We start from the raw sequence: 15,459 nt of genomic DNA, 5'->3' as shown, positions 1-15,459 counted from the left end.
CCCGTACTGCCACCTGCCTTCAGTGCCAGATGGTACTCACCAGGGATCCACTGGCGCAGTCCTGGTGCAAGCGCCTTAGTACAGGCTGGCTTGGGCCATTCGCGCTTTGCCTTTTTGTGATGGGCTGCGCGTTGGGCACAAGTCACCCGACACACATGTTGGAGTTTTACTCCACTTATCAATTGTTTGTAGTTTTTTGTATGTTAATGAGTTTCCCTGATCACACACATGCATCTGATCCATTACTCGCTATAAGGTACCTAGTCAGACGCTATCATGGCATTAATTAAATGTGCGTCATTTAATGTCAGGGGGTTTAACACCCCGCAGAAGAGGTCACAAGTTATACGGATGATGAGGAAATTGCATACTGACATCTGTTTCCTACAAGAATTGCACTTTAAGTCAGCGCATGCGCCTACCCTTCCCAGAACCTTTTTTCGGCATTGGTTCACTAGTGCATATAGTAAGGCAGCTAGAGGCGTGGGCATTGCTATATCTAAAAATGTCCCTTTTCAACTGATTTGTAAACAGGAAGACCCGGAAGGGCGCTATGTATTTGTGAAGGGTTCAATTGGTACCCAGGTAGTGACTCTTGCCAGCTTATATAGTCCTAACAGAGGTCAGGCGAAATGGCTTATTAGTACTCTGAAAACGTTTGCCTCCTTTGCAGAGGGGATAAGATTAATAGGGGGTGACTTAAATATGACGCTGAATCCCTTACTAGACGCTTCGGATGGCATCTCACAATTAACTCAGGCGGTCATAGGTAGGGTGAATAATTACCTGGCAGATGCCAACTTGGTGGATTCGTGGAGGCTGCTTCACCCTGTTGATAAAGATTTCTCGTTCTTTTCAGCCCCACACAGCACCTATAAGAGGCTGGACTATGTCCTGATCTCGGGCAGCTGTGCGGACAGGCTGGAGCGGTCCACCATTGAACCCATCACAATATCGGACCATGCCCCGGTGACGGTTTCACTTCAATTCCCAACTTTGCCGATTCACGCTAGACAATGGCGGCTAAATGAAACACTCTTAGATAAACAATCGGACCTGACTAATCTCACTCAGAAACTGACCTTGTTTTTTAGAGAGAATTGCACGGAAGACATGCCGCTCACGACCATCTGGGAAACGCACAAACAAGTCATGGGGGGGGAGCTCATTGCGCTGGGCAGCAGAGTCAAGAAGGTCAGACAGGAGCACATTAATAACCTGCTTAGGCAAATAGCTGATATTGAATCACTACATAAGAGGTCTAGAGCCATAGAAGCCAGGGATCAGCTATCCATCCTCCGTAAACAGCTGACGGACCACCTAAATGTAGGCTATGCAAAGACGTACCAGTACTCGCAATTTCGCTTTTATTCACATGGGGATAAAGGCACGAAACTCATGTCCGCTTTGCTTAAACAAAAAAAGGACTCTACGTATATTGCAGGCATTGATACAAAAAATGGCACTACCCTACATAAAACGTCAGATATAGCCATTGAGTTCCAAAAATTTTATAGCGATCTTTACGGTCTCCCAGAGGAGGTGGCAGGATCCACTGAGGGGAGAGATACCCTGATAGACAACTTCCTAAAACATTTACAGTTGCCCACCTTAACTGAGGTAGAAGGCCAGGCTCTATTATCTCCTGTAACGGAGGAAGAAGTTACTAAGCTGCTGGGTTCCATGCCACTAGGGAAGAGTCCAGGCCCGGACGGCTTCCCAGTGGGTTATTATAAAAAAATTTCCAAAGTACTGACTCCTCACTTGGCTGCCTGGTGCAATGAGCTCTTGAACGGATCACAGCTACACAAGCAGTCCCTTGAGGCCACAGTCACTATCCTCCCCAAACCAGGGAAAGACCCTAAATTATGTGGCAGTTACAGACCAATCTCGCTCTTAAACGTCGATATTAAGGTCTGGGCGAAACTTTTGGCTTCTAGGATAAGTGCTCTTCTACCTAAACTTATAAACCCTGAACAAACAGGTTTTGTACCGGGCAGGGAAGGAAGTCACAATTCGTGCAGAATCTTGTCCATAATGCAACTAGCTGTTAAAAAAAGAATTCCCCTGGTCCTGCTAGGTATAGATGCGGAGAAGGCCTTTGACCGGGTGAATTGGGCATATATGATGGGGGCCTTGCAAAAGTTCGGGTTCCCTCAACAGTTCCGGAACGCTATCATGTCACTGTATAGTGATCCAAGCGCCCGGATCAGGGTTAATGGCACTCTGTCGCCTCCCTTCCCCATAAGGAATGGGACGAGACAGGGTTGCCCGCTATCGCCTGCTCTGTATATATTAGTAATGGAAACATTGCTTCAAGCTATTCGGGAACATCCCGGCATCAAGGGCATTAAATTGGAGAATAGTCCCATCGAACATCTTAATGCAGCCTACGCAGATGACCTTTTGGTTATGGTGTCTAACCCGGTCGAGGCCTTCCCGCATCTGATAGCCCTGTTCGAGCAGTATGGACAAGGGTCCAACTTTAAGGTAAACCACACAAAATCAGAGGCAATGAATGTGTCGGCATCAGCCAGCCAGATCAACCTACTTAAATCCAATACTCCCTTTATATGGCAAACGTCTCACCTGTCCTACCTGGGTATCAAAATCCCCTGTAAGCTAGATAAATTATTCCAACTAAATTATGCTACATTACTGAAGGACATCCAACAACAGTTACACACCCTGCGTATTCCATATGTATCGTGGATGGGCCGGAAGAATATGCTGAAAGCATTTGTTATGCCTAAGCTATTATACGCGATGCAGATGCTGCCTGTCTTTCTTCCCTCCTCCTTCTTTACGCAAATCAGACGACTATTTAGCACGTTCCTTTGGGGGGGGAGGGGAGCGAGACTGGCGCATCGCACGTTGATATTGAGGAAGGCTCAGGGAGGGATGGCTTTACCCGATGCTCATCTGTATTATAAGGCCATACACTTGAAGAGGTGGCTATACCTGCACGCCCCGTGGTCCAACACCCTGAGTAGAGAATTAGAGATTGCACAACTTGACAGGAAGCAGAGGGCGGGTTTGTGGGGTCTGAACTCCTCTTCACTACACTCGAATGTGCTGCTCAAAGGCACGGCAGCGGTGGTGAAGCAACTAAACAAAGATAAATACTTGCTAACTGCCCCGTCTTCACTGATGCCAGCTGACCTAGCTCCATTCCTAGTTAGACCCACTGCAGAAAATGTATCGCCAGCTTGGAACAGATTGCAATCCTACACCATAACGGAATTTCTAGATGGGTCATCAAAGGCTCTCCCTGACCAGCACCCCATAAATAGCGTTTTGTCATCCTGCCACTTTCTGGACTCCATAGAATTTAGGTCTGTCAGTAAACCACTATTAAAAAATAGACAGAGTACAGCAGAAAGCACCTGGTTTGAAAAGCTGCTGCATTTAGAGTCCCCCCCCAACAAACTGATATCTAAACTATACTTGGCACTTAATACACAAAACCCTGTGGGGATCCCGTATTATATAGAAACTTGGGCCACAGAACTAGACTTAAAATTCTCAGAAACAGACATATTGCGTATTCACGCACACTCGCATGGATTTTCCAGATGCGTGAGGGTACAAGAGCACTCATACAAATTACTAACTCAGTGGTACCATACCCCAAAACAATTATTCATAAAAGGTCTCTGCGCTTCTGATTTGTGCTGGAGGTGTAAGGAGGCGAGCGGATCGCAAACTCACATATTTTGGTCGTGCCCTAAGATACGGGGATATTGGGAGGGAGTATCGGAGGTAATAAATAAAGTCATGAACAAAAACATACCGCTGTCACCGGAACTGGTGCTCCTCTGGCTTCCCACACCAGCCTTGTTTCCGTCCAAAACAAGCTTACCTACACACTTAATACAAGCGGCGAGGCTCCTAATACCACAAAAGTGGCTCAGCGAGGAATCACCTGCAATTCCACATTGGGAGACGAAGGTGGACCAGATATGTAGAATGGAGGAGCTGGCTGGCTGGGAGAACAGACGGCACGAAAACTTTTTAAAATTATGGACCCCGTGGTTGACGTACAGGAACCAGAGAATAGACCCTCAGGCCCACTAGATGAAAGGGTTGCGTTCAGTAGAGTCTTTATTTCTCAGTCCCATGCCATGACTATTTAAAATCAGGAATGTTTATGTAGCGCGCGTAGGTAGAGTACATATGGAAAGCACTGGAAGTATGTGTGTACAGGAGGGTCTCCACCGAGGAGATCTTATCCCCCAAACCCCCCGTCCCTCCATGTTGGAGGATCAGGGTTAATTTTCCCCCTCCCTCGTTATCCCCCTTTTTCCCATCCTGGTTGGAACTTTTCATCCTCCTTGCTGTGGACAATTAGGAGGGTACATATAGGGTCACTGTAGGACCATCAGTGCCCCTCTAGGATGTCTGCTCTGCACAGGGGTACATGACGCCTATATATGTGGAGCATGTATATGCAACTGCACCATGAGTTTCCATAGGTTCTAGGATACTTATGACCAGGTTTAATCGATGCTGTTTATGGTAAATTACTCAACAACTCAATAGGATGTATTTTGTAACTGATCGCATGTATTACCTGTAACGGAATACTATGTCCATGCAACACTTGAATCTGTAGAAGCAACGAATGGAGATGGAATGTTCTGTCAATGTTTTGATGATTTTTTATTGCTGTCAATAAAAAGAAATTTGACAAAGAATATAACTACTATAATACTGCCTCCTATGTACAAGAATATAACTACTATAATACTGCCTCCTATGTACAAGAATATAACTACTATAATACTGCTCCTATGTACAAGAATATAACTACTATAATACTGTCTCCTATGTACAGGAATATAACTACTATAATACTGCTCCTATGTACAAGAATATAACTACTATAATACTGCTCCTATATACAAGAATATAACTACTATAATACTGCTCCTATGTACAAGAATATAACTACTATAATACTGCCTCCTATGTACAAGAATATAACTACTATAATACTGCTCCTATGTACAAGAATATAACTACTATAATACTGCTCCTATGTACAAGAATATAACTACTATAATACTGCTCGTATGTACAAGAATATAACTACTATAATACTGCCTCCTATGTACATCACTATGGCTAGTATATTACCAATAGCTGTTAATAAAATATCACTGTAATAGTTTGCAGTTTTACATTTAACCACCATGTTTTGTGATTTATTTCAGATCTTTGCTCTGAACTGGAGACAATCCCCACTGAATTGCATCCTTTTTTCTCTGGCATCATTACTGTCTCTAATCAGTTCTTGTGTGTTACCAACTGTAGTCTTGAGAGTCCACATGTAATAGACTGCAATAATGGACAATGTCTGGTGTCAAACAAGGGTCCCAACTGCTAGTAAGTTTCCATAGTGTTCCTTATACATATTTGTACATATATATATATATATTGTTATCCCATCATATGTTTCTTTCCTTTTAGCTTTTACCTTTTTCTTTTTATGTTAAATTAATTTCATATTTCTTTTATCTTTTTATAGCTGTGCATCATCAAGCCAGTTCTGGTACACTGGTGACCAGTGCCAGGTAGCAGTCAGTAAGCCTGGTATTTATGGCAGTGTGGCTTCCATTCTAACTTTACTTCTGATAATCATTTTCTTGCTGGCTTTCTCTTTATACCGGCGGCAACGTAACAGGGACAATCAAAAGTAAGTGCAACATATTTGCAATTATTTATGCCTCTTTCACACTTGCGTTGTCTGGATCCGGCGTGTACTCCATTTGCCGGAATTACACGCCGGATCCGGAAAACCGCAAGTGTACTGAAAGCATTTGAAGACGGATCCGTCTTCAAAATGAGTTCAGTGTTACTATGGCAGCCAGGACGCTATTAAAGTCCTGGTTGCCATAGTAGTAGTGGGGAGCGGTATACTTACAGTCCGCGCGGCTCCCGGGGCGCTCCAGAATGACGTCAGAGCGCCCCATGCGCATGGATGACGTGTCCATGCGATCACGTCATCCATGCGCCTGGGGCGCCCTGACGTCACTCTGGAGCGCCCCGGGAGCCGCACAGACGGTAAGTATACTGCTCCTCCCACTCCCCGCTACACTTTACAATGGCTGCCAGGACTTTAGCGTCCCGGCAGCCATGGTAACCATTCAGAAAAAGCTAAAGGTCAGATCCGGCAATGTGCCGAAACGACGTTTAGCTTAAGGCCGGATCCAGATCAATACCTTTCAATGGGCATTAATTCTGGATCCGGCCTTGCGGCAAGTCTTCAGGATTTTTGGCCGGAGCAAAAAGCGCAGCATGCTGCAGTATTTTCTCCGGCCAAAAAACGTTCCGGTCCGGAACTGAAGACATCCTGATGCATCCTGAACGGATTTCTCTCCATTCAGAATGCATTAGGATAAAACTGATCAGGATTCTTCCGGCATAGAGCCCCGACGACGGAACTCTATGCCGGAAGACAAGAACGCAGGTGTGAAAGAGCCCTTAGATAGATGGGAGCTTTTAAGTTTAAGGTAGGCTTTGAATGTCATGGTTTCCACCAAAATTCTATTATGCGAGAAATTTGGGTTGATATTAGTCCCAGCTTACAATGAATGACAGCACGTAGTGAGAAATTGGAACACTGAAATGTAATCTCCTTTGGTTTTTTCTTGTCCTTTTCATTATTAAGTGTTGGAGGAGTGCACCTGCAGAAGCAAATTGCCTTACAGACAGATACATAGATCTTGGGACATAATGAGAACAATTCTTACTATATATTTTAGATTTTTATGAGACAGAATAGTTTAAAAGGAGGCAGAGATGGTGCCTCGAGCATCTTGAATCCAAACTTGATCAAAGTCCCCACACCTACTATATAAAATACTGAAGTGTTCTTTATGTATCAATTGGGCCTTTGGACCTCCACAAGGACTATTTCAAAGATGTGATTTTTTACCTCTCCGCCACAAACCTGAAGCATGTTTTATAATTTTATGGCTCTTGTCTGGGATGAAGTATCCTAAGATGTCTTCAAACCATTCATTACTGTAATAAAGAAATATAATCTGGGTTAAGGTTGCTTAGATGAGGCTACCGTAGGTGGAAATTGTATTATTTCTTGGGAAGGTAACTCCAACCAAAATAAAGGATTACCGTAGTCTTTAATTGTCTAAAATATTATTTGAAAATATTTCCATTAGAGTTTTTAAAAAAAGTATCCAAACAGTGTAATATAATAGGTTGCCCATGCTTTATGGTCCCCTATTGGTCACTGCTTCTTGGTCCTTCTCGACACACAGGAAATCACTAGCTAAGGCAGGTCATCACTGAGCCCAGTGATTGGCTGTTTGGTCATTTGCTGTGTGTTGAGAGGGACCAGGAAGTAGAGATTGGTGAGGAACCGTGAAAGATCGGAATCAAAGCAGCTTGGGATTTGTAAGGTGAGGATGAGTTATTTTATTACACAAATCTGAGACTTTTTTTTAAAATAAATCAGTGACTCTTTAATTGGATTTGGTTTTTCACGGGAAATATGACCAAGGCATAAGGTGGCAGTACTAAGACTTAGGGCTCGTGGTTATCAGGAGTGTAAAAATCTCTCCACTAGTGATGAGCGGCAGGTGCCATATTCGATTTCGACGAAATTCGCGAATATTCGATAGAATATTCGTTTTATATTCGTTGAAATCGAATATTCGTCATTATTCTTGTTATCGCGATTAATATGCGATTTAAATAATCGAATTTCGATTTTAACTTAAAGGCTACTCTCCTATTGAAATCGCAATTCGATTTTTTCAAGTTATAATAATCGAATTTCGATTTTAACTTAGCACTGCTATATGCCATATTAGGCTAACTAATATGGCATATAGCAGTGCTAAGTTAAAATCGAAATTCGATTATTATAACTTGAAAAAATTGAATTGCGATTTCAACGTAATTCTCAAATCCGACAGTACATTCTAGTATAAGGAGTCGTTCCCATGGTGATGGGGACGCTCCATAAGCATGGAATATGGCTTCAATGGCTTGGTAGAATTAGCGAATTGACGAATATATGCGTTATATTCCCCAAACGAATATAACGAATGTATTCGTCATATTCCACAAAACGAATATAACGAATGTATTCGTCATATTCCACAAAACGAAGATAACAAAGTATTCTGCATCTTCATTTTAGCTACCTATTCATCAATTTCGCTAATTCTAGCAATGATATAGGAAAGTTGACTATAGAGACAGCTAAGTATAATTCGCTATGCGATTATATTACTGCTTTTTTTTTAAATAAATAGAATAATTATAATACCTGATAATTATTATAATTATACTATTTATAAAAAAAAGCAGTCATATAATCGCATAGCGAATTATACTTAGCTGTCTCTATAGTCAACTTTCCTATATCATTGCTAGAATTAGCGAAATTGATGAATAGGTAGCTAAAATGAAGATGCAGAATACTTTGTTATCTTCGTTTTGTGGAATATGACGAATACATTTGTTATATTCATTTTGTGGAATATGACGAATACATTCGTTATATTCGTTTTGTGGAATATAACGAATATATTCGTCAATTCGCTAATTCTACCAAGCCATTGAAGCCATATTCCATGCTTATGGAGCGTCCCCATCACCATGGGAACGACTCCTTATACTAGAATGTACTGTCGGATTTGAGAATTACGTTGAAATCGCAATTCGATTTTTTCAAGTTATAATAATCGAATTTCGATTTTAACTTAGCACTGCTATATGCCATATTAGTTAGCCTAATATGGCATATAGCAGTGCTAAGTTAAAATCGAAATTCGATTATTATAACTTGAAAAAATCGAATTGCGATTTCAACGTAATTCTCAAATCCGACAGTACATTCTAGTATATGGAGATGTTCCCATAGTGATGGGGACGCTCCATGAGCATGGAAGTCGGCAGAAGCGGCAACGGGCACTGACTGGAGCAGCCAGGAAGCCAGGAATCCAAAGGGCAGGTAAGAACAACTTTAGGGAAGTGGGAAAGAAAAAAATATAACAATAAAAAAAAAAAAAAAAAAGAATATTCGAAATATCGAATTTATATCACTATATTCGAAATATTCGCGAATTAGCGAAGTGCCGATATTCGCGAAAAAAATTCGAATATTCGCGCTCAACACTACTCTCCACCTAAGGCTAAGGCCATCGAGGCTTTATTTGTCACAAGTACAGAAATATTCTGGTTCCCCATATCGATGACCAGGTCATTAATATCAGATCGGCGGAAGTCTAACCCCTCCCCCCAATCAGCTGTTTGCAGGGTTCTATTCACTGTTTATGTGCATGATGTAGACAGGAAAACTTGTAGGCCTCCGCTTATGGCAGACTTTTGAGACTTTGCATTGAAATCTTTGTATTGTTTATTTGCTTTGTTTGTGAAAAATTATGCAAATTCCACAATAGTCTTCAATCCTAATTTCCCACCAATTTGCTTCTGCAGAGTGTATGCATATCCTTCACCTACTGTAGCTGCTGCTGTGGCTGAATCTGACATAAATCCATCAGAGCACTGCTCCTGTTTCTGTCTCTCTCTACTCTCCCCCTCTCTTCTCTCAATATTAGAGAGAGCAGCAGAGTGGAGAGGGGAGAAAGAATCCAATAAGGGAAGCTCACACAGGTTGTAGATAGGTAGGAAAGCATGCACAAAGGAGTAGATATCAGCATTCTGGGCACACTGATCTAGCATATATTACTGGGAGGCACATGTTCAGCAAGTAGTAAACTGTATATCAGGGTTCTGAAATACAAAGAATGATGATTGCAGACTGAAACAAGGTGAAACCTAACACATTTCAAAGAGGTACTCATAAGCCCTATAGCAGTAGTAAAGTATTGTTCCCCATGATTGCTTCAGAATTGGCCATGGCATTTAGGGGTTATATGATTGAAGACCAACTTTATTGTATCCTGTTGGCCAAGGCAACATGCTGTTCTTATTGTCTTCAATTTTTTCTAGTTTAATTGATCCAGAAAGAAACTATCAGGAGGATGACTGGGATTTTACTGTTCAAGATACTGTCATTGTCAATGCCAGTTGTGTCTTGGAGACATCATCTGAAAGTGATGCAGCATCAATAACTCTTCCAACTTTGGGGTCTCCATTCAGATCTCAGAGTTCTAGACCCGGCAAACAAAACTGTCCTTAGAAAATGCTAATTTTTACAAGGTAAATTTAAGGAATTATATAATATGTTGCTTGCATCAGTAGTAATTAAAGATGAGCAAAATATTGTAAATTACGATTTTGCTGCTTTGCCGAACTTTACAAAAAAATTAGCTTTGTGACAAATTATTTAGTAGTGGGTGCTATGACACGGAGCTGCAATTATGCTGCTCTCCATCATTGCACCCCTCAGATGCCGCGTTCATACATGATTGTGGAATCTGATAGCAATAATATTGTGTAAAAAATTATTAAATCCGACTTACCCTCATCCATTTGATCGTGAAGAGCTGGCCGTTGCAATCTTGTTGAAGATCTAACGCAAATTCTCGCACGACACACATCTGTCAGCGTGGTGACGTCATAAATCACCGCGCACACAATTTTGAGTGCAATCTTCAATCAAGATGGGCCGGCTCTTTGCATTCAACTGGATGAGGTAAGTATGATTTTTTTTTTTGTTATTTATCATTTCAGGTAAAAATTGATTCATTACCATGAAGCACAAGGAAATTCAGCTTTGCAGAGAATTCCACTTCGTGAAGTTTGATTCACTCAACACTAGTAGTAATAAGTCAGAGCAGTGGGATTTTTTTTTTTAAGAGGTTTTGTTAGGCTACTTTCATACCTCTGGTGTGAAACTCTTCCAAGGCCGTTCCGGCAGACAAGTCGAGGATCGGACAAATACAAACCTCAGCATGCAGCGGTCTGTGGCTGTTCTCTGCTTGTCTGCCGGAATGCGTACAGATCTCTGCCAGACCCCATTATACTTAATGAGGCCAGCAGACATTCCGTCCATATCTGGCAGCGCCAGATCTGGAGAATTCTGGCTTACTGTTTTCTGCCGGAACAGCCTGCTGGAATTCAAACTGGAGATGTCAAAGTAGTCTAAGTCATCCATCTGGCTTTCTCAATTAGAGTGATTTGTACAGGAAATCTCTGGCATTAAATACTGGTGAATCATAGAAAATGTTAAACATTGAACAAGACAATCCCTATTTATTAGAAATAATAACAGGAGTCTCGAGAGAAGAGCAAATTTCCTAAAAAATTTGGGCCAAAAATGTTGATTCTACCTAAATCAAAAGTGCTTTAAATGCCTGGTCTATCTCTCTCATCTGTTATAATGTGCAACCTGAACCACCACTGTAGGAGAAATTAAGCATTATAAGGTACCTAACGCTATTAATGGGCTTTCCATATATGGTATGGATATGCCAAAATTCTTTGCAGCTGATCTAACTGGTAGTGTAGGTGGTGGACCAGAACAAAGGACCTCCGTTTGCCATGACAGAGTGGTTAGGTTCTCCAAAGTAGGGTTGTCTCTTGCACTGGAAGCCCTTATCCTAGTAGACTCAGGATGTCCATATATTACATCACTTAGCTGGCATCTCAAGAGACTCCAATATTGTCTCACAAGGGAACTCTTTTAACTCAAAATTCCCAAATGGCCTATTTGAAAAATGGGGTTCCTGGCTCAGATAGCTCTTTGTCAATGAAGGACCACACTCTTTACTTGAGTTTATAAGTTTATTTCACCCCTTATATTTTTTATCACCATTTTGCTCCCAAACTCTGTAGAAAATTGTTCAAAAACATCCAGAGATATATTAAGTTCACTTCTCAAATGATCGACTTGTGTGGCCCTCTTGTTAACCTACAGAACATCAAAATGCTTAAGAAAGGGGTTGTACAACTTCAGAACATGTATTTTTTTTTTTAAAACAATGCCACACCTACCAGTAAGTCTGGTAATACAACTTCAATGTAGCTAGAGCAATAGTAGTGGACAGTGGTGGCCAAGTTTTTCTAACTGTGTACAACTGCTTTAATATTATAGTATTCACCCAACTATAAAATACCCTAGACAGACAGTATAATATTGATATTGAAGTTTTGGATGATAATAACCAGCTGTTTCCATTATTTTTCAGGTGAGCAGACCCAGATCCAACCTAATCAACAAATCTTTACAGTGAGTCACCAACATCTCTGTGTACAAAAACGTTACAACAAGTGGTTCATAACGTTCTGTCAACTCTGTAGCAAAGGAAATGCACCTCCATAAATTACTTCAAAAGGATGGCATTCTTCTTCTTCGGTCATTGGAGTAACCAAGCACCAAGTATGAAGATCCTAGATCCTTGAAAGCAGAACATCTAGAAAAATAAAAAATAAAATATATTTATATTACTATTTAATTTTAATTTATAGGAATATTTATTTGGACGAATTTAATATTTATGACATCACAAGCACTTTAACAAAACAACCATGTGTGACCAAGGTCCAATAAAACAATGTGAGAATTTTTCTAAACTTTTTAAGACTGTTTATTGCTATGTTCAAGTAAGACTGTCACATACTGGTTTTGTGGCACCAGCTTAAGAAGATTATTGATGTTAATATGTGCTGTATAACATTGCAGTTGTTATATGATTCTTGAACATAGCCAGAAGATAAGGTATAAATGTTGGGTCCAACCAGAAGACAGGAATGCCCTATTCCTGTGTCTGAATGGAACAGTAGTGCTCATGCTGGTCCACTACTCCATTCATTTTTATGGAGCTGACGTTGTCGATTTTCCTGCTAACAGCCTCAGATGCTGTAGGAACATACCTCAAGTAGTGTAGCAGTGGTTCATTTATTCATCTAGGAGGAATAACATAGCAACAGCACAGTGTAGCATTCTGAATAAATAGCTTCAGAACTGTTATTTCATCGGAAATCCAATATTTACAAAAACAGACATGTCATGAGAAGCAGCAGATCCCCTTTAAATTGTTGCATAGGATTATCAATGTACAGTAAACTGGGCAGTGTAGTCACCTGTGACCTACAGTCTGACATAGAGATGAGCAAATTGATTCAAAATTGGTCCCCAATTACTTGGAAAGAGAGTGCACAAATGGACTCTTAGCAAGCTCCACAAGGAGATATTATATTCCCCAAATGCCACATTTTTTGTGATTCATTTTCGGCAAATCACAGATAAAATTGCTCTGGTCAGCTGAGTGGCTTTGGGAGCACTCTTGGGGGGTGCTTTTTTTCATTAAGGAGACCAAGACGTATGCATGAGGGTTATTGTAGTCCAGTCTATGCTACTCTACCTTTCTGGGAAACATTTATTCAAGTTTTTGTATCTTACATTTGGTGGCATCAGATTTTTTGTTTATTTTTTTATGCCTCATGAATAATTTCTGGTTTCCCTAATGAGAAAGAGTACCCCCAAAGAGGTCATTCAGCTAGCAAAAACAAAGTTCTCTTGAAACACTCAGTATTCTTGTCCTTTTGAAAGGAGTATTACACTTGGTATATCTCTGGTCTTCTAGGAGTTATTTATTCTCTGAAGCTTTTCAGAAAAAAATATAAGGCCTAGGAGACTAGAGACTATTATATGCAGTACCAATTTTCAGAGCAGTTGGTGCATATTTGATTTGGGTAAAAATCAAATTGTACCCAGACTGAATTTTCTAAAAAAATACACCAAATCGGATACTAAATGAATTTAAAGAAATTTACTAATATCTGTGCGCCAGACACTTACCGAACATGAATGACTTGCTACCCTGACCACAGTAATGGGGGAACAATAGTTCCAGGAGGCAGCAGTTATCATACTGTGAAAAATGTACATGGTCCCGAGGCATGAATTTTATTGCCATATTTGTTTTATTTCTGTGGCTTTATAGAACAATTTAAATATAATAACCCTTTCCAGAAGAGATGTATAGAACACATTTATTACTCTGCTCCACTTCTCACCTTCACCTACAAGCCAATAATCGGAGCACAGATTCAGGGCCATAACAAAATATTAACAGAAAGTTGTACTGGATCCCAGTTCCAGGATTTGGAGGTACCATTTTCATAGAATGAAGAGCCACTTTAAGAAAAAAATTGAGAATTTCAGATTAAAGAAACAGATACCCTGGACTGGTCTTAGTTATGTCTATTCCTGGGAAAGCTGGGGGACTGACAATCAGTATGGCCAAAATCACAGCTTCCATGTGGCTCATGATCTAGAGTGTCTTCCTGTATACAGCTAAGAAAAGAATGGAATCTTTACTTTAGTTTTATAATTATTACTACTATTATTTTCTCTCTCTCTCTCTCTCTCTCTCTCTCTCTCTATATATATATATATATATATATATATATATATATATAGATATATATAGATATATGTAAAGAGAGAGAGCCTGCAAAGAAAGAAATGGGCGTCAGTCAGCACATCCTAGTGTGCCGGTGCACGTCGCCATGGCTAAAAGCACAAAAGCAAAAACAATACTATAGTTCTATACTCACTATAGAAAATCTACTAATGCTACGTTATAAATGTGAGACTCTTGACAAAAAAACTTTGTACAAAATCATTTGTGCCTGTCCACCAACGACAAGACAATCTCTTTGGGACAGGAACCTACACTAAATACTACCTCCTCTGGTGCTATACTGGCCTCCAGTAAATTCAGGGAATGCAGGTTCCACATGTATGTTGAGCTCACACTATATTATACCTCTTTTGGTGCCACAATGGCCTTCATTAAATAAAGGGAATGCAGGCTACACATATATGTTGAGCCCACTCTGTATTTTACCTCTCCTCATGTCAAATGACCTTCAATGAATGTAGGGAGAGCGGGCTTCAGCTTTATACTTGCACTAATTAAAATTTGCCTATGATGACCAATTGAGTCAGCCACACCTCTAATACAGACTGCAAAGAAAAAAATGGCGATAGTCAGCCCATCCCAGTGTGCAGGGGCACATTGCCATGTCTGCACTCTACAGCACCTCACCCCCTTAATAGTGACCTTCACAGCACCTGTTTCCTTAACAGTAACCTCCACAGCACCCCACTCCCTTAACTGTGACCTTCACAGCGCCCCACCTCCATAATAGTAAAATCCACAGCACCACAATGACTTAACAGTGACATCCAAAGTGCCCCACCCCTTAACAGTGACATCCACAGCACCTCACCCCTTTAACAGTGACCTATAACAGTAAAGAGAAATGGCTGAGTTGTTATGGAAACCTGGTGTAAAACTGTGTGTATGTGAAGACTTAAGGACCTGCGAGCTTCTATTGGCTAATAAGGGTCACGTGTTTGTTTCTATAGAAGTTATTATATGAGTGAAGGACCTGTGAACTTCTATTGTCTAATACATTTTTTGGGAATATCTGAAGAACGGTACGTCCTACAGAGCTGATGCGAAAGTTTGGGCAACCTTGTTAATCGTCATGATTTTCCTGTATAAA

The 15,459-nt window shown here is 40.7% G+C and overlaps 1 protein-coding gene across 1 annotated transcript in view; it reads left to right on the top strand.

Moving 5' to 3' along the window:
- LOC122929284 (mucin-3B-like) overlaps positions 1 to 12,410 on the top strand; it is a 55,621-nt gene extending 43,211 nt beyond the window's left edge. The window contains exons 3-6 of the mRNA XM_044282801.1: positions 5,217 to 5,388; positions 5,531 to 5,698; positions 9,988 to 10,197; positions 12,129 to 12,410. Coding sequence (XP_044138736.1) covers positions 5,217 to 5,388; positions 5,531 to 5,698; positions 9,988 to 10,177 — 530 coding nt within the window. The 3' untranslated portion in view covers positions 10,178 to 10,197; positions 12,129 to 12,410. The remainder of the gene's footprint in view (positions 1 to 5,216; positions 5,389 to 5,530; positions 5,699 to 9,987; positions 10,198 to 12,128) is intronic.
- Positions 12,411 to 15,459: the final 3,049 nt, after the last annotated feature.

Source organism: Bufo gargarizans, chromosome 2 (genome assembly GCF_014858855.1).
Source record: "Bufo gargarizans isolate SCDJY-AF-19 chromosome 2, ASM1485885v1, whole genome shotgun sequence".
Taxonomy (NCBI): domain Eukaryota; kingdom Metazoa; phylum Chordata; class Amphibia; order Anura; family Bufonidae; genus Bufo; species Bufo gargarizans.
This window is presented reverse-complemented; position numbering and strand designations above follow the sequence as displayed.